At 32.5% G+C, this 21,641-nt stretch overlaps 2 protein-coding genes across 3 annotated transcripts; one reads left to right on the top strand and one right to left on the bottom strand.

Moving 5' to 3' along the window:
- Positions 1-5,410: 5,410 nt before the first annotated feature.
- On the bottom strand, positions 5,411-11,659 carry LOC25483208 (uncharacterized). Of its 2 annotated transcripts, none has more exons than XM_024775708.2 (4): positions 11,471-11,659; positions 10,634-11,237; positions 8,275-10,516; positions 5,411-5,810 (listed from the first exon to the last, which is right to left on the bottom strand). In XM_024775708.2, the coding sequence occupies exons 2-3, from the start codon at positions 11,214-11,216 to the stop codon at positions 8,283-8,285; spliced, it is 2,817 nt and encodes a 938-aa protein (XP_024631476.1). In that variant the 5' UTR covers positions 11,217-11,237; positions 11,471-11,659; the 3' UTR covers positions 5,411-5,810; positions 8,275-8,282. The 2 variants fall into 2 exon arrangements, with proteins under 2 accessions (XP_024631476.1, XP_039690798.1); XM_039834864.1 differs by having other exon boundaries at positions 10,634-11,230.
- Positions 11,660-20,084: 8,425 nt separating this feature from the next.
- On the top strand, positions 20,085-21,037 carry LOC25483207 (two-component response regulator ARR4). Its single transcript, XM_024775140.2, has 2 exons — positions 20,085-20,149; positions 20,680-21,037. Exons 1-2 carry the CDS (start codon positions 20,115-20,117, stop codon positions 20,939-20,941), a joined length of 297 nt encoding a protein of 98 aa, XP_024630908.2. The 5' UTR covers positions 20,085-20,114; the 3' UTR covers positions 20,942-21,037.
- The last annotated feature ends 604 nt before the right edge of the window (positions 21,038-21,641 follow it).

The raw sequence follows: 21,641 nt of genomic DNA, 5'->3' as shown, positions 1-21,641 counted from the left end.
AATGTCGAAGTTGTAAGGTCGACGTTGTAATCAAAGTTCACCTCCAGTTGTAAGTTATTAATGATTTTATCATTTTGCCTATATTTTTTCTTTTTTGGTAGTGAGTCATTTCGCCTATATCTACCAAAATATATGATTTTTTTTTTTTATAAACTCATTATAATATGTTTTGAAAGAAAAAGAAATGATATTATTTGTTTTTAAGAAATAGTATGATTAAATAAATTACTAAAACTCTGAAATATTATCATATTTATTCAAGCACGCCTCATAGAAAATAGTATGATTAAATAAATTTTATTTTATGATTCTGTCCAAAGTCCTTGTACATAAGAAAATAGAATTATCTAAAGTCCCTCTCAAAAAATATTATATAAAGTCAATTAATTACATTAAAAACAAAATATGATTTTTAAAGGGTAATAATGGTTGAAATATCAATAAATTAGTACGACGACCTTGTGTTCAAAGACTAAATAAAGTGATATTAAAAAATATATATATGTTCAAAGACCTTATGAGCAAACATGAAATAATTGTTTTCGAAGATGTCCTTCAAAAAAAAAAAATGTTTTCAAAGATGAACTATAACGAGACCTTGCATCTTTCATTATTTTTTACAATTGGCTATATACGAAAGAATTGGTTTAATTGTTGGATTAAGGTTTTGATAAATGAATTTCCATTTGGTTTTTAAAATTTATGTGTATTTTTTATTTTTATATTTTAGGGAAAATTTACATGTGTTCGGTAGTGTGTATTTGGGGTCAAAATCCTCTCCATTTATGTCCTTCTTCATTTCTACCATTTGGAGAGATATAAACACAAAATTTTGAAAAAAATAAAAATAATTAATGATGATGGGACCTACTTAATGGTTGGATCCACCATCTATTCTTTTGTGTCTATCTCTCTCCAAATTGCAAAACTCAATTTATTTTAGCAAATGGAGAGGATCTTAACCCGTGTATTTGACTCTCAAAATAAGGATGAGAAATGTCACAACTCATAGTCGCTTAAATTGTAAAAAAAAAAAAGAAAAAAAAAATTAAATTAGTTCAAAATTTAAAAAATATAAGATACACTGATTTTTTTTTGTTGGGTCAAGTAATCGAGTGGCTAGAATTCACTTTTTTTAAGATGAAGAAGTAGGATGTTCAAAGCTCGAACTTCAATCCCTGCATATAACAATGCATGTCTCTGACAATTGAGCTATGTTTACAGAGACCGACTGACATACCAGCCTTTATATATCGAAAAAACAAGTACTAAGATAATGACATCCTTAATAAAGGACCTTCGTCTTAAGACAACAAAACTAGAATATTGATGGCTGAGAGTGTTCAAATGGGTAAAGAAAACCACGTTTTTCATTTAGCACGAATTGCCCTTTCTGGAACCCCAAAAGCCAATTTTAGAAATGGGACCACACTCTCCAATTTAATGTTGATTTGAGCTATCATATCCACAAAATCTCAACCAAGAAGAATCATAACTCATTTGAATCACATGTTGTCAATCATATATTGCGTCTAATTATAGGGCAAGCAATATCAGCTACAAATTTGGTGAAGTGGGCTCTCACCATAGTTAATTTGATTTATATTTTGTCCATACCCCATGATATATCATATTCTTCAATAATTGGATATGTCTTCTTCTTAGATTTTTATCCTTCGAAAGCTACTTTTTTCATAACTTATGATTCATAACTTTTTTTTTTCTTTCGTACCGATTTCCGATCCATCAGTGATAGACGACTAATTCGACTCATGCGTAAAAATATGTGCATCAATCAAGCGTTGTTCCTCCTTGAAATCGAACCCGATATTCCTGATTCATACCTCTTTTTGTTTCTTCTTATTTTGGTATTATGTGGATTAAATGATATAATTCCATAATATAGCTTCTACCTCTAATTACCCACACACACAAAACTTACTATGATAAAGGTAATACTCGTATGAGAATTGTTGTTGACACATTGTATAAAGCTGAGGTACACAAGTAAAATACGTTTTTGCCCCCTCGGCGGTTAACTGTCGAGGAATTTAATAACTGGTTGCAGTTAACTGCAGAGGAAAACTTCGGTAGTTAACTGCCGAAAATTGGTTATAAGAACAGAACAGACATAGGAGTTACCAAAACTCCTTTGCTGCGGTTTTCATTCTCTTAGGTGCGATTTTCTGTCATTCCAAGCCAATTTCGATCACAAAAACAAGTAAGTTTTTTGAATCCTATTGCATTGTTGTTTTGTGGTCGAATTGTTTGTTTTTTTTTTTTGTTAAATTTCAATTATATAGGTTTGATATATAGGTTTTATTGATTTTATGATATGCTAGGATAGTTTAGGTTATAATGGTTAGAATTGTTAGAGAACTTTTATTGAATTGTTAGGTTTAGGTTTTGATGAATCGTTGTAGAATTGTTTGTGTAGGTTTTGATGATAGTTTAGGTTTAGGTTTAGTTTTTGATTTTACGATTTTATGGCATTGTTGTTTAATTAGGTTTTGATTGCCATTTTTTTTAATGTAGATATGTCTCAGAATCAGAATCAGGGTAACGTTCAGGGTGATGAGAAGATCAAAGAAAAATTGCCTATGACATGGCACGTAATTGTTTGTGATGGTTCCGAAAGAAAAAAAAAAGATAAAAAAAAGGGTTCGAAAGTGCCGGTGTACAAACAGTCCTGGTTGAGGAGGAGCGGGAGGACATGCTATTTCGGTCCTCAACCAAAACAAGGTGCCCCAGGGACTGTAGCGGACAACCCGATTGACTTGTGTGACGAGGAAGAATGAATGTAATGGGTTTTAATGCCTAATTGTTTTGGATTTTTTTTATGTTTTATTTTCGTGTCGCGCACATTTTGTTTGACATTATGGTACTTAGAATAAAATCACATTTGGAATAATTTCGATTAAAGTTGCGTTTTGAATAATTGTGTATTCGAATAAAAACTAATTAAATCTAACGTGAATTCAACTAATTAAAATTGCGTAATGAATAAATAAATTCGAAAAGTGAATAAATAAGATAATTATTGTTCCATTCAAAACAAAATGTATTATGCATATTCAACTAGAAATGAAGATCCTCGACAGTTAACTACCGAGATTTTCCTCGACAGTTGACAATTAACTGTCGAGGGGACAAAAACGTATTTTACTCGTGTTTCTTAACCTTATAAAATGTGTCAACGGCAATTCTCTGCTCCCTATAAGGCAAGAAGTTGAGGGTTCCATCTCACCCACATAAAACTTACATAATGATAAGACTCTTCTTAACTTTTACCATAATTTTCTAATTAATTTGATTCTAACATTGTAACACGTTACAACTTTCTCAATCGGAATTTATAGTTTTAACAATTTAAAAAATATATGTTTGGAAAAACTGGCTTAGAGAAATCAAAAGAAGCACAATCACAACAAATGAAAATAACAAGTAAACTTTAAAACATGAGTAAATAATCACGACCGTTATCTAATGACAATCGAAGAATATAATGAGACATGTTGAAGTAGAACTCATATATATATGGTCTTGGTCTATCTCTAGCTTTACAATTATAAGTAATGTGAGACTTCTTTAGCGTGTATCTTTTCAATCAACACTAACAATTTCTAATAGAGTAAGTTGCATTAGTTTCTTAATGTTAAGTTTCTAAAAAATCTAATACCAAAGTCTTCCTCGATTCGTAAGTCAAACCACGTGTTGCATTAGCTTATAGTCTTATACATGTATAATAATGTGAAAACCTTCAAAATACTTAAGAATTTATCTTCACAAACAAATCATATCACACGTTGTATACGCTTTTTGTAGTGGGAAACCTTCAAGTGTGGACAATGTAAGGGGAAATGTTGACATTGTGAAGAGAATGCATGAATAAAATGTCAAACAAAATGTGAGAAATACTTGTATTCTCACTAATAATTCAATAATTTATAGTATTTTTAGTTATATTTTATTCAATAAAATAGTACTTTTATTTAAACATTATTTGCATTTTTCTTTTAAAATAAAACTTTTTTTTTGCATTTTACGGCTTTTTCTTTTGTTTTGAATAAATAGATAAATTGAAGAGTTATATGTAGTAATGATTCAAATAGATGGCAAACCCTTCAATATGTGGCGTCTTGTTGACCAAGTCGAAACCGAAACCAATCAAGACCACTTTCGATGATTGAAAGGTGAATTTTAACTCAGCAACACTTTAGAGATCTCACAACATCAAGTTCCAAAACCATCACCAAAGACTTCAATATGGTGGGTTTTCTATCTTTAAGTGGTTAATAACACAAATTTCTATCTTTGTTACAAAAGTATCCGGTGTTACATATACTTAGGTGGTAATAAAGAATGTGTTGCTACCCTTAATCAAGCTCAAACTTCAAAGTAAAATACTAATATATATATATATATATATATATATATATATATATATATATATATATATATATATATATATGAGAAAATTGAGTTTAATTTATTTCTAAATATATGCAAGTAGATCAATTAAAACCAAATTATGATGAAATATAGATGCTGATAATTAAACAAATGAATATGATATTGTGTTGGTTAGGCAATATTTGCATCTTCCATTGAACCTTATACAAAATGTTTAAAATTACTCTATCTATCTTTAAACAATCTTTGGCATTAGATTGCTGTGAAATTACTCTATCTATCTTTTACTTTAATATATTTAGGTTATAGAGAGAACATAATGAGAACATGAAAAAGTTGTATCAAAATGATTGTATAAATATAATTTCTTTCATTGGTGAAATCACTAGAATTTTTCCATATTCAAAAGCTATAACATGCATAAACTAGGCTTGTTAACCGGTTCGGTAAGTTAGTTTTCAAGGCTCAGTCTAGGGTGGAAGAGCTTGATAGGTCTCCCACCACGAACAAGTGAAAGAAAAATAACATAGACCCAAAACACCAAATACTTTTTTTATTTCATCTTCCCTTTCCCACTGTATAAAGACAAATAATACTCGCTCCCGGTGAGAGACAAGACGCTAGCATCCGCCAGTTTTCAAAGCTAAGATGGATAATAAGGGTAAATCATATCAGATAAAAGGTTAATGCACTGCAAGAGGGTAAATCAAATCCAACAGAAGTGTTTGTTGCACAAAGTGATAGAAACTGCTAAAGTGCAATTAAACCAGGAGCACCAAACTGCTCAAGATCTGTTGAATGCAAAGAAAAAAAGATGTCAGGTTGTGTTGTATGAGGGTTGGTCCAGCATACTTTCAGCTGGAAATTTTGTAGCCTTTCGAAAATTTGGTCTTTGCTTTTACAAATTGATCGGCTATGAAATTTCAAAGATCAGATTGTTTGGCTCTACAATTTTAGAGACCAGATAGCATTTCAATCAAATGAGTACTCAAATTCCTGTCTAAAAGTGTCAACATAATAACCACATGCAATGAAATATGAAGATTTTAACAACGATACGTTAACAATTAACAACCACTGCACTTAAAACTACTGATGCATACAATTAAATCGCCCAACACCAACTTGTATCCCTCTAAAGGGATGACTAGTATAGTAACTGCTAACTAGTATATGTAGCATTGATATTCAGACTAGAGAAAATAAAAACAATAAGGAGAGTGATGGCAACTACAAATGAGGGTCAGATGACAAAGCTATACACAAAACTACCTAAAATATCTCTTTCACAGAAAAATTAATGTCCGGACGAATCAACATTCTGGATACCTTCAGCAGTCACTTCATAAAAATTTCTTCGGTCAAATATATGCCGCAATATCATTTGTCAACATTCCCTAAAATGAGAGAATCACAAATATCGGTTATTATTCAAAATATATTGTGTTTGAGTTACATGTCATTTTGAACTGAATGTAAAAACTGTACCACACCAAACACACATGTATTGTGCAAACAAAAAACACAATCTGCTTTTTTCCTATGTTCTACAATTGCTTCAACTCATTACTGTAAAAAATTGTACTCAGATCAAGTCAGTCAAAATTGCAATTTATCACGTAGAATCCTCGATTTTACGTTGCTTTCAGACCTGGGTGATTCTGATTGCATGCAAATTTATTCTGTGTTGAATCAGTTGCATCACTAAGGGAATATCGTAAACTCAGTAGAAACAGTGAATTTTCCTGTTTCTGCTTTCCCAATTTCCGCTGTCACAGCCTCTTCTTCTCCCTGTTCTTGTGCACAAACAAGAACATGTAACAGGGTGAAAAACTTGCTTTAGGTGAGAAAGCTTCTGCTCTCTGTTGTGCAGAAGATTGATCTGTGTGCAGAAGTTTGGTCTATGTATGCATGTTTGCAACTCTGCGGTTTTCAATGGGAGAAAAGCAAAGGGAAAGGCTAGGGTTTTTAGTCTGGTTTCTGGAAGAGAGATGGATGTTGAACCATCAGGGCCCAACTCATTCTGATAGATTAAGATAATGAATATTTGGCCCAAGCTCTGCATCATCTTTTCAATTTAAGGCTCTAATGGATATTTTATAAGCATGTATATGAATTTGTATGTCCGTAATATAACACACACACACACACACAAATATAGGGGATTGCTAACTTACTCCCACCTAAAAACATGGAGTAAGTTAGCAAACCTACTCCCAATTGTTTTTGATAAATAACCAATTACACTCTTTTGAGTTAGTTTCAGACAAAGGACAGTCTAGTCAATTTCATTTATTTTGTCAAAAGCAAAACATAACACTTTTTTTCCTCGTACGCATGTATGTCGACTGCCAACAATCATTTCCCATTTACTAAACTTTAAACTAATAAACATTCAAAGTAACATAAAAATGTTTTAGATGATTATCGAGTAAGCTTATAAGATTGAACTGGCCAAGTCAACAAGGCTAGACCAAAAGCAAATTAACAATTGGTTTATTAATCAAAGAAAATGTCATTGGAAACCATAGGAGAATATGCAGTTTTCTTGAGTTACGAAACCGATCAATCATAATGTTTCAGTAAAGCATTTTCACACATTATTCAATTTATAAAAAGAAAAAAGGACCGAGTGCTAAAGGGGTAAAAAGAGAAATTAAGATTTTTTTTTTACATAAAATGGCGTCTTGTCAAAAAATAAACCAAATTAAAATAACACTCATTTATAAAAGTAGTGTTTTTTTAAGAAGTATAAAAGTACTGTTTTTAAAAGAGATAACGAGGTTTTAGTCTTAGATAAGCAAGTGGGATTAGGCTTGCTAACTTACTATTTCATATTTTTAGGTGGGAGAAAATTAGCAGCCCCTATAGATATAAAGCTACTTTGATTAATTAATACTAATCCCAACCCTAGCATAAAGTTTTTCCACTAGTTCTGTCTAAACAATTATCGAGACTGCACAGTTGAAGACGGCAATCTCAAATTAAGAACCTGAGTAGGTCGACGAGAATTATCATTTGATTCGGTTCAAAGGCAGCCCGGTGCACTAAAGCTCCCGTATACTCAAAAAAAAACTTGATTCCATTTTTCTATTCATTCACACTTGAGATTTCAATCTCACAGTGTAGTCTCGTGGGCTGTGTAGGGAGGAGTAAAAAATCTTACTCTAGAGATTAGTAATAATTAATCATAGCCATTCATTAATATTAAAATTAAGGGTCAAGATTCATTAATTTTATAGAATCTTAAAATTAAGGGTCAAGATTTGGGTTTTTGGAGTAAATAATTCACCATTTACGATTATATTTCCCATTTCTAAAATCTTGACTTTAACTACCTAAACCGGACTGTTGCTGTAAAATAATTAAAAAAACCTACAACACCACCCTGGCTATTTTCCCTTTTTTATTAATTTCAGAATGTTGCTGAGAAAACATTTATTTCCTAAAACTTTCACGATTAAGATCTTATGTTCCAGAGCACTCGCTGATTTTGTTCTATATTGCTCTGCAGCTGGCATGGTTCTAGAAAAGTTTCTACTACCCTTCAATATTTCTGTCCTGGACAAAAATATTTGAGAGCTTGTCTTAAAGATAAACAAGGGAGTATAAACCCTCAATGTAGAGGATTACAATCAGAAGCACTTTAAAGATAACTAAAGTTGGATACACCATCACTTACTTTACAAACAAGGTCATTTTAAAGCAGCCTTCTCGAGATAATTGGATCTTTAATCATGTTTTTTTTTTTTCTTTCTAAAAGCTAGTACATAGCCAATCACAGATTCATATAGCATAAAATTACACCAATCAAAATGTAACAATTAAAATCGCGTGAAATATTATTAGAAGATTACGTACCAAACAATCTAGACCATATTAACTTCAAAATTGGAGAGATCGAAAACCATTTCCTGGTCTTGTGTTGCATCAACAGATGAAGCTTTGAACAGTGCACTTGGAGTGTAATTAAGTTGGTAATTTACGAGTACTGATCCAAATATGTTGAACTTTTTAGCACTATTGAAAGCTACCTCTGCATCCACACATTTCTTAAAGACCACTCTTGCCCGGCTGCTTACTCTATCAACTTCTGTTTCAGATTCCTTAAGTGGTCCAAAACGCTTAAACATTTTGTTAAGGTTTGCTTCTAAGGGAACAGAATTGAGCTCGGCAAAGTTCATAACAAGCTCAGCAGGAGCATTGTCATCTATATAACCAGGAGGTTTTTCGGGAGCCTCGGAAGGATTGCTTTCAGAATTGTTTTTCTTGGAATAGGGCTTACGATTAACTTGGGCTGGCTTTGGTGACTTGGTAGCTGGCTTTGGTGATTTAACAGCTGGCTTTGGTGACTTAGCAGAGACTGGTTGTTCGTCTTTTTTCTGGTTTTTCCGTGATGGTTGTTGCACTGGTTTTTGTTGCACTGGTTTCTGTTGCGCTGGTTTCTCTTCAGTGCCATTGTCAATGACCCTGTCAGTCCAATATGTGTCGCTCATATCTTCAAATTCAAATGTTTCAGGTGATCCAGTTCCAACTATTGGGGGTTTCTTTCTCTTAATACCAAAATTATCCGTACGTAAAATCTCTTTCCAATCAGCAGCCACAACTACAGAATTTCTGAAATCAGAAAAAAAGCTGACTATGCTGCCATTCAGAAAAGTATACTCTCCAAGGGGTTCTTGTGCCACAAGCTGAAGTGAAGATAGCAAATCATCTAGAGACGAATATTCTGTCGAATCCTGATCATCTTCATCAGTTGGGAGAGACACATCTGATTCATTATCAGGAAAAACATCAAAGTCTCCATCTGCCTTTGGAGATCGGTCACTAGAACACTTCCTTATAGAAGATGACGCAGTGAGTTGACTAGCAGCCCGACGAATACAGTCACCGATTTTAAACGATGACTTTGTCGTATTTGAAACTTTTGCAACAGAAATTGTTTTTCTCCCATCTTGCATTTCAGAGTCATCGGCGTAGGGATCAATAGCGCTCTTGCTCCTTTTCTTGGAATGTTCAGGTGAAACCAAATTATCTGGAGTCCAACCATCACTATCGGGAGAATCTGGAGTCCCATTCATTAGGTCTGACATCCTTTTTTCCTTCTTTGTCGGATGCAAAGTGTCCTTGAACTTATATTTACGCTTTTGACGGGTGCTGCCTTTTTTAACTACAGGAGTTGCGTTCTCAGTATCTTCACACAAATCTTGTTCATTGTCAACAAAAAATGAATTGTCCGGGTCAACACCTCCACAATGTTGTATTTCTGGCAAACAAGAGAAACCCTTAAAACGATTATAAGCAAGCAGCTGAGCCTTAGCAGTCACAAGCTCCAAACGATCAAAGCCAGCCGTAGGAAACTCGGATAGTGTTTTCACATATTCTATAAGATTCAAAGGTGAAAATGAGTCAACATTTAGAGACTCATCCACCCCATGTGTGATACTTATTTCTTGTTGAACCCCGGTGTTTTCTACTGTCTGGCTTTTAATCATGTCATAGGTGTCTTTAGGTATACAAGAACATGCTAGCCCATATTCGACTCGTCTTGAAACTTCATCCAAAGCACAATTAATAGCACTCTGGAATGATTCTGAACGATTCCTATGCTCTTCAATTGTGGAGAAATGTGCCCTAAAATGCTTTAGCTTAGATGCTTCATTCCATGCAAATGTTTTGTCACCAAAATATGCGACGAAATAGCAATCTTTTTTATAATGCTTCTTTGCCCTCTCAGATGCATCTGACGGATCAAATATCTGCCCAGGCCACCATGGGTGACTTCTCACTTTGCCCCAAACCATATCAGAGAGAGAAAACTCGCCTTCTTCTTTTTCTTTTGGCAGCAAATATCGTGCCTGATGAACTATTTCTGAACTACCAGGCTTCACAAGTGCATGTTTTCCGGCTTTTCTATCTCTTAGTTTTCTCTTCCCAACTTCATTAACTTTTTCAATTTCCTGACCACCATTTGACTCCTCGTTGACTTTTTCCTTTCCATCACGCAATGGCGCATGGCTCCCTTGGTCAGTAACTTGAGTGTCTTCTTCTACAATTGCATTAGCATCCAAGTTTTCCTCAGTCTCAATAGATGCCGACGAACCTGCACCAACATATCTACAAGCATCACTATCTAGAAACTAAACAACATTCTCATTTACTAGTAACCACTAGTTAAGCTGGAAGAAAACACCAATGAAATCAGAAGATATCTTCTTACCTTTAACCTCTGCAGTGTGATTCACTATTTCGTTTCGTTCTGTTCCTTGTTGATCTTCACCATCTATTTGCATCCCCTCATGTACATCAGATTGTTGAGCATCCAAGGAAGAAACACCACTCACATCGTTGTCAACTATCAATTGCTCCTTTGCGTTGCACTTTTCAAGGCCAAAGCACTGTACATTTTCTTCCCTTACAGAACTACCCGTTAAAGCATCATCATTGCTAGTATTTGCCACCCTATGATCTGCGGCCTTGGCAGCATCCACCATATTGAAGTCATCGATTGTTGTTTCGACAACTGTGCAAGACTCGCTACCAACTACTGCTTCATCTCTCACTTCCCCTCCCAAAACAACGCTACCCAACTCAACTGCCGCCGCATTCTCGCTACCGGCATCTTCAAATTCTACAACCTTAGATTCCTCAACCAGATATTCGGTCCCACCACCTACCCCAACAGAATCACCACAAATCACTTCATTGTGACCCCCACATACCACAGACCCATCTAGGGTTTCACCACCAACTTTCACATCATGGGTCACAGTGGTTTCTGAAACATTTTCTGGTTCTTCCATGATACCACTAAAACCTTATATCTAACAAAAATCAAAACTTCAAACATTCAATAAATACAATAAATCTCTATTTTTACTAAGAAATTCAAATTCAGTAAAACAAAAAAGACCCAGATGAAAAATAACAGCAAAGATTTATCAGAGACATTAAAAAAAAGATTTTGAAGAAAACCCATTAAAGAAAACAGCAGAAAATTGAATCATGAAATGGAGGTAAAGAATAATAAAAAAGAAGAGTGAGAAAGGGTGCATACCAAGGTTTTCGATTAGATCTCGGGGTGAAGTGAAAGAGGAGTTAATAAGGGTTTGGTTTTGGGGGGATTTTGATTTTGAAGAGAGAGAGAGAGAGAGTTTTTTTAGAGAGAGAGAGAGAGAAACGAACGAATGTCACGATATATTCAGATTTCAGACAGACATGGTGCATTCATGTTTCTCTTTTTGGGCTTTACATTATTTTTGTTCTTTAAAATTATAAGTGATTTGATCCATTTAGTTGATGTTTTCATTTTCTCTCTTCATTTATTTTCTTGATTATTAATATTTTTTAATGTATTTTTTTTTTTTTTACAAACCAAAGTATTTTGTTAAAGTCAAAAGAAAGTTTTTGAATGGTTTGAGATGTATAAAAATGATTTTGATTCATTTAATGTTATATTTTTGTTTTTAAATTTGTAGATAATAAAAATGAAGAGATTAATCATTTCAGAAACATCCGATAAAATTGGAACGATGCAGAGAGAAAAATGGAGAGATTAAAAAACAAAGATTATGACCTTTTTGGTCACTTTTGATTTCTCACGATCTAATTTTGTCACTCACATGACATGATAGCCAAAGTAATTTATGATATTTTTATTTGATGATAAATTAGTCACTTGTTCTTTTCATTTCGTGCATAGTCACTCTCTTATCTATCTTTCTAAAGGGTGTTCAAATAATTTAGTTAATTGAACCGAACTGCATTGAACCATTTCATATAGTTTTGAACTAAACCCTTTTTACAAATCAGTTTCAATTCGGTTCAGAATCGATTTACATTATGAACTGTAATTTAAGGTACAAACACATTTTTTCAACCCCCCAACCTTCAAAATGTAACGATTTCAGTCCCCTATAAAATATTAGTCAAAGTCCCCCCTCATGTTTAGCCCTTTTTGCAAAACACTAATTTTGATCCAGTCAATTCTACGTGGCACGCCACATACTTTCAAAAATTGTCAACCGTATATTTTTTTCAAAAAAAAAATAAAGGAAAATATGCATGTGTATTTTATGATTTAAAAAAAAAAAAAAAAAAACAGAGAATGGGAAGGGGAAGGGGACGCGTGAGAAGCTCCAACCATTCCTTCTATCCCTTCTTTCTTCATCAATCTCCTTCTCATTCATCTTCTTAACCCAACAATCATCAAACACAACAACTTCATATTCTCTTTTTAGAAATTACCTAAGACAAAGAAAAATTAAAATAAAAAACATTATGAATAATGCATCTCTGTCCAGATTCATCATCACCAAAATTAAAATTAACATCTATCCTTATCCTTCATCACCAACACCCATCCTCTCCCCAGATTCTGCATCACCATTCATCCCCATCATCATCCTTGATTTTCTTATTCTTCTTCTTTCTCTTTATAATCTGACCAACAAAATATGCATCAAATTAGAATATGACCCATCCTCCTGCAAAATTCATTGAAATCATCATCAAAACCCAGAAAACATCACTAGTGTCATTCTTCATGTACCATCATCATCCTCCGTGAATCAAAAGTTGATTTTTTCATTTGAAATCAAAATTGAGGAATTGATTTGCCTCCCTCCGTGTTTGTTCTGGAAATCTAGAAATTGAAATTGAAATCCAGAAATTGATTCATGTTCGATTCGCCTCCCTCCGTGTTCAAATATGGAAATCCATAAATTGAAATGTATAAGTGAATAAGAAGCAGGAGAAGAATAATGAAGCTTGAAGAACAAGGATGAAGATGAGCGAGAGAGTGAAGAGGAACAAAGAGGAAGCTGAGGGAGAGAGGTGGTGGTGTGTGTTCTCACATGCACCTTCCTTCTTTCTTTTCCTTTTTTGTTTTTTTAAATCAATTGATAAATATGTGGCTTTTAATTTTTTTTAATTCGAAAAGTATACATGTGATATCCAACTTGAGATATGCGTTGATCGAGCCAAAATTGGTGTTTTGCAAAAGGAGCTAAATATGTGTGTGTGTGTGTGGGGGGGGGGGGGGGACTTTGGCTATTATAGGGACCAATTTCAATATGAAATGATTTTACAAGGATTAAAACAAAATAACAATGACCAAAACCAAATATTCTATATTTGCAAGGACTAAAACCAAAAAAATATTTTTATAGGGACTAAAACCAAAACGCCGGATATTTGCAGGGACCATTTCCACATTTAAGCCTTTCTTAATAAGGGGACCAAAATCGCTACATTTTGAATATTAGAGGGTGAAAAGTGCGTTTAAGCTTAATATTAATGTGTACTCTCTCTCTCATTCTATATTTGCAGTGAATGAGCAAGCTAAAGATCATGTAGAGGTGGGTTGGAAGACGATGCATGAAAACCATGAGCAAGAGGCACCACACCACAATATGTGAAAAGAAAAACAGCAAAGGACTCATGAAGGTGATTAACATCAGCATGAAGAGAAGTGAGCTCAGCATAGATCATCTCATTTGAGATGATAGGATTTTCAGGTTCAATGGGAGTATCATTTCTTGGAGAAGTTCCTGTTGACTTGAAACTTCCAAAAGAGCTAAAGTGAGATGGAATTGGAGGTAGTTCACTAGGAAGTTGATTGATATTCTTTGGATGAGATTCTATGAATTTGTTCAAACAGTCTGATTCGAACAAAGCAGAGTTATAAACATCAAGCATAGGAGCAGGAGAGATAGGAACAAGTGCAGTTCCAAATCCAGATGAGAGATTGAGATCATTAGAGAGATTGAAATGAGGGGTTGAAGCATAAATTTTGAAGAAATTTTGAAGTTGAGTGAAGCAAATTGTGAGGTCCTGTGACTTTCAACAATTATTGCATTCACAAGACTGTGAATAGGATTTTCTTCCTCCTCTACCTTGAGAAATTCCTCCCTTGGAATTGGAATTTGATGAAGTCCTAAAGCTCCATCACTATAATTTAATTTAATGTGAGACACATTCTTTGAGTTGAAGGGTTTCCAGTGTCATTCTGCCTCTTCTCCAATGAAGAAGAGTTTGATTTCTTTGAAGATCTTGGTGAGTGCCATGGAGTAAGGGAGTCCAACATTCTCTTTGTTGTCTTTGAGAGCACTTATCATGTGTTGAATGATGAGATATGGTAGGTTAACTCGTTTGCCATGAGTTAGATGATAGATAACCATGAGATCAGTGTCATTGACTCGATATTTGCCTCTACTTCGAGGTAAAAGGCCATGAGATCACAAATTATGAAGAATCTTATATTCATTCTTCAAAGTTGTTACATGATAGTCTTTTGCAGGTTGAGCATCATCATACCAGAGTTTGGAATATTGAAAACTTTTGATAGAATATCAGTAGTGATAATGATATCAATTTGATTAATGCAACAAAGAATCACATCGTGTCCTTCAAGCATAGTGGCAGAGGAATAAAAGTTTTGAACAAGATTTGTGTAAATGGCCTCATCAATTTCACAGAATTGTTTCCATCCAATATCCTTGAGAACATCATCAAGTTGGATTTCCTTTTTCTTGATGTCATCAAAATCAAAGGTTTTGCTTTATGAAAGGGGTCTTTTGGCTGTGTTTGTAGGATATGGATTCAAAAACATTTTTTCTTCAGCAACGTTTTGATTGGAGATGATTTCATCCAACATCTTTTCTTTTTGCATAAGGAGTGAAGGTTGAGGAGGAAGTTTTGAAACGTTTTGAAGCCTTTTGATCTTGCATGCAACGACTGATCTCTTCTTCTAGATCGGTGTAAGAGATCCTTGATGGTTTTGAGGATAAACGAATGGATTTTCTGAGTTCATTAGAGAAAGATGGTTTTGATTTGATGTTAGGGTTTGGTTTAAAGAAATTATCAAAAGACTCAGTTTTTATATGAGCTGATGTTGTAAAGCTCTTAGGAGGGGAACAAGAGAAAGGTCGATTTGTGAGTTGAGAGTTAGACTTGGTGTAGTGGTGATTTTTTGTGGGGAATATGTAAATGAAGGAGGAGGTTTTGGTGAGGGTTGTGGTGAAGGTAGATTATGTTGATCGACAGAGGAAAGAAGTTCAGAGAAAGTTTGTTTTGGTTTTTCCATTTTTTTTTTGTTAGTTTGAGCATGGATTGAAATGGATTAAGAAAGAAATGATCTATATGAAGAAGAAGATTGAAGGGTATACAATAGTGATAGTGTGAGTTGATGGTTTGTGCAGAGTTAAGGCTACGTAATCAGATAATGGAATGATGACTTTAGATTAGCTTGTTTTTCTGATGGAAGAGTTTGGATGGCTAGGATTTTATCTTGCCTGATTAGCTTTGCGAAAAGAGAGAGAGTGGTGCGTGATTTGAGAGAAAATAGGAGATAGATTTGATTAAATGAGGATTAGGTGGAGAAAGGGTACGATTTTATGGAAAGAAAAGATGCAGTATTGTATAGAATTTTTAAAGAAAATTATACTTGCCAAAAAAAAAAATTGTTCGCGTGAGAGTAGAAGGAAATTTAAAAGAAGAGTGGTGCTATATAGCACGACACTCTTTCATGCAGCAACAAGCACGACAGCTGCAGTTTGCTCTTTAAACCAAAAAAAAAAAAAAACAACGTAAAGGTCAAATCCTAACACTTTTTTGCCAGCAACCACAATTGAATCTTAAAAAAAAGACTATTGGACCCCTGATATTTATGTTTATAACAAAACAAGATGTTAAAGTATTATTTACTAGCTATCAGTTAATAATACGACAAAAAAAAGAACGTGGGTGATTTGGATAAGTGAGAAAAAAGAAGGTGCAAGTTAATATTTATGATAAGAATCATTCAGAAGTTAGATGAATTATCTTGAGTGATATAAAAATTAAAATTGAAGCATTTTAGTCTTGTCGTATAATAATAACGAAAACATTAGTCATGCATTTTAGTGTTTTCCTTAAAAGAAATATAAATAAATATACATGTGGTAGACAAAATTAATTGAAACAATGATAAGAATAAACAAAATTAATTTAAGAAGGGGTTTTTAATTATTTTTAATTTATTTTTTAAGAGAAGAAAACGATCCTCTATCAAGGGTTTTGTAAAAATATCAGTCAATTGATCGTTTGTGTTAACAAAGACAAGTACAACTTTCTTTTTACTTACATGATCACGAATAAAGTGATGTTTAATTTCGATGTGTTTAGATACGGAGTGTTGAATAGGATTTTTTGATAAATTTATAGCACTAGTATTATCACACAATATTTGAATATTTGTGTACCTGAGAGAGAAATCTTCTAATTGATTTTTGATCTATAATACCTGAGAGCAGCAATTTGCAGCGGAAATGTATTCAGCTTCTGTGGTGGATAATGCTATAGTACTTTGTTTTCTACAACACCAGCTGACTAAAGCTTCTCTGAGGAGTTGACATGCACCACTTGTACTTTTTCTTTCTAATTTATGTCCAGCATAGTCAGCATCATAATATACCATAAGATCAAAGCGTGTTCCCTTTTTATACCATAGACCGACACTTGGAGTGCCTACAAGGTATCTGAAAATTCTTTTAACTGCAATGTAGTGAGACTCTTTTGGTGCAGTTTGAAATCTAGCACATAAGCCAACTGCAAAAACAATGTCAGGTCTACTAGCAGTTAAATATAAAAGAGATCCAATCATTCCTCTATATTCTTTCTCAGGGAAATCTTTTCCATTTTCATCTTTGTAGATTTGATGAAGAATGCATAGGTGTAGTCATAATCTTGTCTTCATTCATCTTATATTTTTTAAGAAGATCTTTGATATATTTTTCTTGACAAATGAAAATACCATCTTTGTGCTGTTTGACTTGTAATTCCAAAAAGAATTTAAAGGCTTGACAATCGTTCTTACAATTAATCTGGCTGCTTTGCGTTTGGCTGGTTTGGAATGAACGAAATAATAGACTGTTCAATAACGTTGAAACACCTATTAAACAGCTCTTAGAAAAAGTTAAACTTCATTCATTGTGGTGGTTAAAAGCCAATAAAACTACTTTTGTGTACAGATCTAAGAGCTGGTGGTCGGACCTTTTACTTTGTCTAGGTATCGACTGACCTTATTTTTGTAATTATACATTGTGACTGTTTTTTTTGGGTTAGACCCTCTGATACACCTTGTACTGAGGAGTTTCCATCGCCGTTGTTGATATATCCCATTTTAATTTCTTCAAAAAAGAAATTCTAAAGTAACATGGACTTAGCGTATAAAATCATTAATTTTCCATATACAATTGAGATTAGTTAATTGAGTTAATTTAGTAAAGTACGGGTTTGCATTATCTTATGAGTTTTATTTTTTGACATAAGTGATATTGATTTTAATTGTATATAACTATAGTTATAATCACTCATTTCCAGTCATCCATTAACCATCTTTTATAATGAAATCAATTAAAATTTGTACACGGATTAAGGAATATTTCTAAAGGAAAGAAATAGAATAATATTTTGATTAAAGTAAGCTTATTAAGTAGTTATTATAATCTTAAATATAAGATATTGAATTAAAGATGATGCAAGCTTATTGATTAAATGACTATCAAAAAAATTAATTATAATATATTAAAAATTGAAACTATCATTGTCGGTATGAACATTGCATTTTATTCGTAGAGGTCGAATTTCTTACTTGTTTTAAGAGTAGTGATATTTTGAACAACCATTTGATACAATTTTTGCGACAATTTTTTTTCTTCTCTCTTTTCATTGGTCAAAAACAATGGAGAGAGAAAAGGAAGAGAGAGAATAAGATAATAATGTGAGTATGAGAGAGAAAATTGTCAAAAAGTTGTAACAAAATGGTTGTATAAATATCATTTCTTTTGTTTTAATGAATTTGTACCATTAGCCTATTTGACTAAAAAAACAAAATCATATATTGTGAATTTTTTTTTTTTTTTTTTTTTTTTTTGTATAAATGAGTAAGTATCTCATATAAAAGCCATTTTTTTTATAGTGTTCTTGATTTTATAAAAAAAATTGAAATCATTCCACTCTAATCTTTCCATGCAATTGGAGATTAGAGGCACAATCTTCTATTCCTAAAAAAAAAGGCACAATCTTCTATTATTAATTGAGCAGAAAGTTTTTTTTTCTTATATTAAAAAGTATCTTTCTTTTTTTATAGGGGCAGTAAAAAGTATCTTTATTGATTTTTTTTTGTCAAGTAGTTTAGTGGCTAAAACTCACACAATTTAACGGAGAAGTGGAGTGTCCGGGGTTCGAACTTCGACCTGCATATAAATATACAATATCTCTACAACTGAGCTAAACTCACGATGATCTTTATTAATTATTAAAAGGGTTATATACTAGTACGTACATAAAAATCAATTATACTTCTTTCAAAAAAACAATTATACCCTTTAAAAAAGAAATTATAATCTTTTTTTATTTGATTGATTATGAGCTTGCATTTTTCAGAGTTTTGCCAAAATTCCATCCGTTATCCTCCGAATAATTAAGAAATAAGAAATATTCTCTTAAAACTTCTTAAAAAAAAAAAAGAAAAGAAATCTCTACTTAAAAAAACATAAGCTTAAACATAAGCTAAAAATGTAAATGCCAGTCCACAGAAAATCCCATCGACACCTTACTTTTTTATTTTGATAAAAACCATCAAAACCTTACTTTTTTTAATCAAATTTGAATCAGCAGAATATCTTCTACATTATTATTATTATTGAAAAAAATAGAAACCTTTACCACAAAAACAAAATCAACAAAAAAATCAAAACAAATTAAAGAGGTAAAAGAAGGATTTGATTCCCTATCATTTTTTGCTAAATTAAAAAAGAGACTTTTAAAGTTAGAGAACAAAGCGGGAAATTTGATCATACAAAAAATTGGTCAGGTACAACATAACATATCACATTGTCACACTATATTTAAGGTTTAGACACCTACAAAAATACAACATAACATAACCTATTTGGTGCTTTGTTTTTCTTCAAGTGAGAAGTGATGGAGACAAATTCTGAAGAGGTTCATGTTTTGGCTGTGGATGATAGTCTCATTGATCGGAAAGTTATTGAAAGGTTGCTCAAGATTTCTGCTTGTAAAGGTGAGTTTGTGATTTTATTTAGTGTTATTCATGAAACACAAATACTTCTTAGATTAGACGTGTTCTGATCTCGAACATGTGTTGTGTCCGATACTGACATGACACTGATACATATAATTACACGTGTCATGTTCGTATCCGTGCTTCATAGAGTATTATTTTTTTTTATTACTGTTTAAAATTTAATGTGTTGATGATTTTTGTTTTTGTTTGAGAACTAGTTACTGCTGTGGATAGTGGAATCAGAGCACTGCAATTTTTGGGGTTGGATGAGCAGAGAGAGAATTCTGAATCTGATGGTTCTGTTGTACGTGGCAATTTTTTATTTTTCTTGTAGTTTTTATTTTATTCTTTTACTATAAAATATTAATTTACTGATTTTATTTTATTTTGTTTTTGTTTCCTTAGCCTTTGAAGGTGGATCTTGTTATTACAGATTATTGCATGCCAGAAATGACTGGTTATGAGTTGCTAAAAAAAATTAAGGTTCAAATTCATTATCACAATTCCATTGACAAAATCATTATCATAATTTATTTTTCACTCTTTTGATTATATTGTTAGTGAAGTTTGATCCGAAATTGTCATTTTGATGCAGGAATCGTCCACTTTTAAAGAAATTCCCGTGGTGATTATGTCTTCTGAAAATGTTTTGCCACGTATAGACAGGTACTATTATTTTTATTAGATAATTTTGTCCCTTTTTATTTCACTAACGCATCTAAATTAAGAATATTGTATTCTGTGAAATTTTAATTTTGATTAAAAGAATAAGTATGAAATAGATGTTTTTTGAGGGGAAGTATGAAATAGATATCTATGAATTTTAAACCGTAATAAACCATGATTATACTTTTTAATAACACTGATGATATAAAAATAACAGATGTAATATGAATCCTTAATGTTTTCAATGACAAAAATAATATAATTTTTTTCATAAGCAAGTTTATTTAAAAGTATTTTTTGACCAAAGAAAAGAGACGCTTAAAAAAATATATCACCATTATATATAAGTATAAATTATTATTATTATTGTTATCTTCAAAAAAATAAATCATTATTGTTAATTTGTTGCATACATAACTTTTAACATAGTAAATCAACTATTTTTTAAAATTCTTATTGTTATTAGTTACCATTAGAAATTGTGATGAAGTAGAAAAAATAAATGATTTGTAAATATTGAAAATATGTAGATGTTTGGAAGAAGGTGCAAAGGATTTTATAATAAAGCCAGTGAAGTTATGTGATGTGAAACGATTGAAGGGTTACATGGCAACAAGGGAGGTTGGAGTAGCAATCAACAACAAACCGAAGCTAGAAGAAGCATGTAAACACTCATTATCACCACCGTCCATTTCATCATCATCTTCACCTTCACCTTCATCATCTCCATTGTCTGTATCCAGCGTGATTGATTCTCCAATCAGACGGTTTAAAATGACCGACACCGAATGACTATTTAGGTTGTCATCTAGAATACTATAGTACTTTTTTCTTTCCATTTCAAACAATAACTTGTGTATCTCTTTCGATGCTCGAACAATAATTATATTCCCCTTTTTTTTAATTATCTTATTTCAAACCTATATTTTTTTTCTTTTGGTCAGGAAATCAAACCTATACTTTAAACAAAGAAATCACTACCAATAAAAATCACAAATATTTAATCAATGATAAAATCATTAACAAGTTAATTTCATTTATGACAAGTGATTTAATAATAATAATTGAAAACATAAAATCCTTCTAAGAAAAAAGAGTTCTAATGCATTCAATCACTTAACACATGATTCTTTGATTTGGGTACGTCCACTCTTCATAAAAAAATATATGTTATTCCGCTATGATACACGATGTTCTACAAGGATTGATTACAAGCATTCAAAGAATCTTGTTACTCTTTAACCCAAAAGATGACCAATACCCTAGTAAGATCGTCTCTAAATTGATCCTAATCCGAGATCCACGAATTTGTTGCCTCAACCCTTCAAATTCAATCTTGTGAGATCCTTTGTCAATCTTCGTAAAAATTCATTCTTCCACATAGATTCCTTTGATTTCCTTCGGTGTTGATAAAGTAAAAAAATCCCTTAACTTATAGACGGAAAAAAAAAAAGCCTTCTTGTGTCCTTTGAAACTATGAGCACCTCAAATT

This window comes from Medicago truncatula, chromosome 1 (assembly GCF_003473485.1).
Source record: "Medicago truncatula cultivar Jemalong A17 chromosome 1, MtrunA17r5.0-ANR, whole genome shotgun sequence".
In the NCBI taxonomy this organism is placed as follows: Eukaryota; Viridiplantae; Streptophyta; class Magnoliopsida; order Fabales; family Fabaceae; genus Medicago; species Medicago truncatula.
This window is presented reverse-complemented; position numbering and strand designations above follow the sequence as displayed.

Coding starts and splice junctions, on each gene's coding strand:
- LOC25483208 (XM_024775708.2), bottom strand. CDS start 11,216: ATGGAAGAACCAGAAAATGTTTCAGAAACCACTGTGACCCATGATGTG. Junction 10,517..10,633: donor TCACACTGCAGAGGTTAAAG/GTAAGAAGATAT, acceptor ATGTTGGTGCAG/GTTCGTCGGCATCTATTGAG.
- LOC25483207 (XM_024775140.2), top strand. CDS start 20,115: ATGTCTTCTGAAAATGTTTTGCCACGTATAGACAG. Junction 20,150..20,679: donor GTTTTGCCACGTATAGACAG/GTACTATTATTT, acceptor GAAAATATGTAG/ATGTTTGGAAGAAGGTGCAA.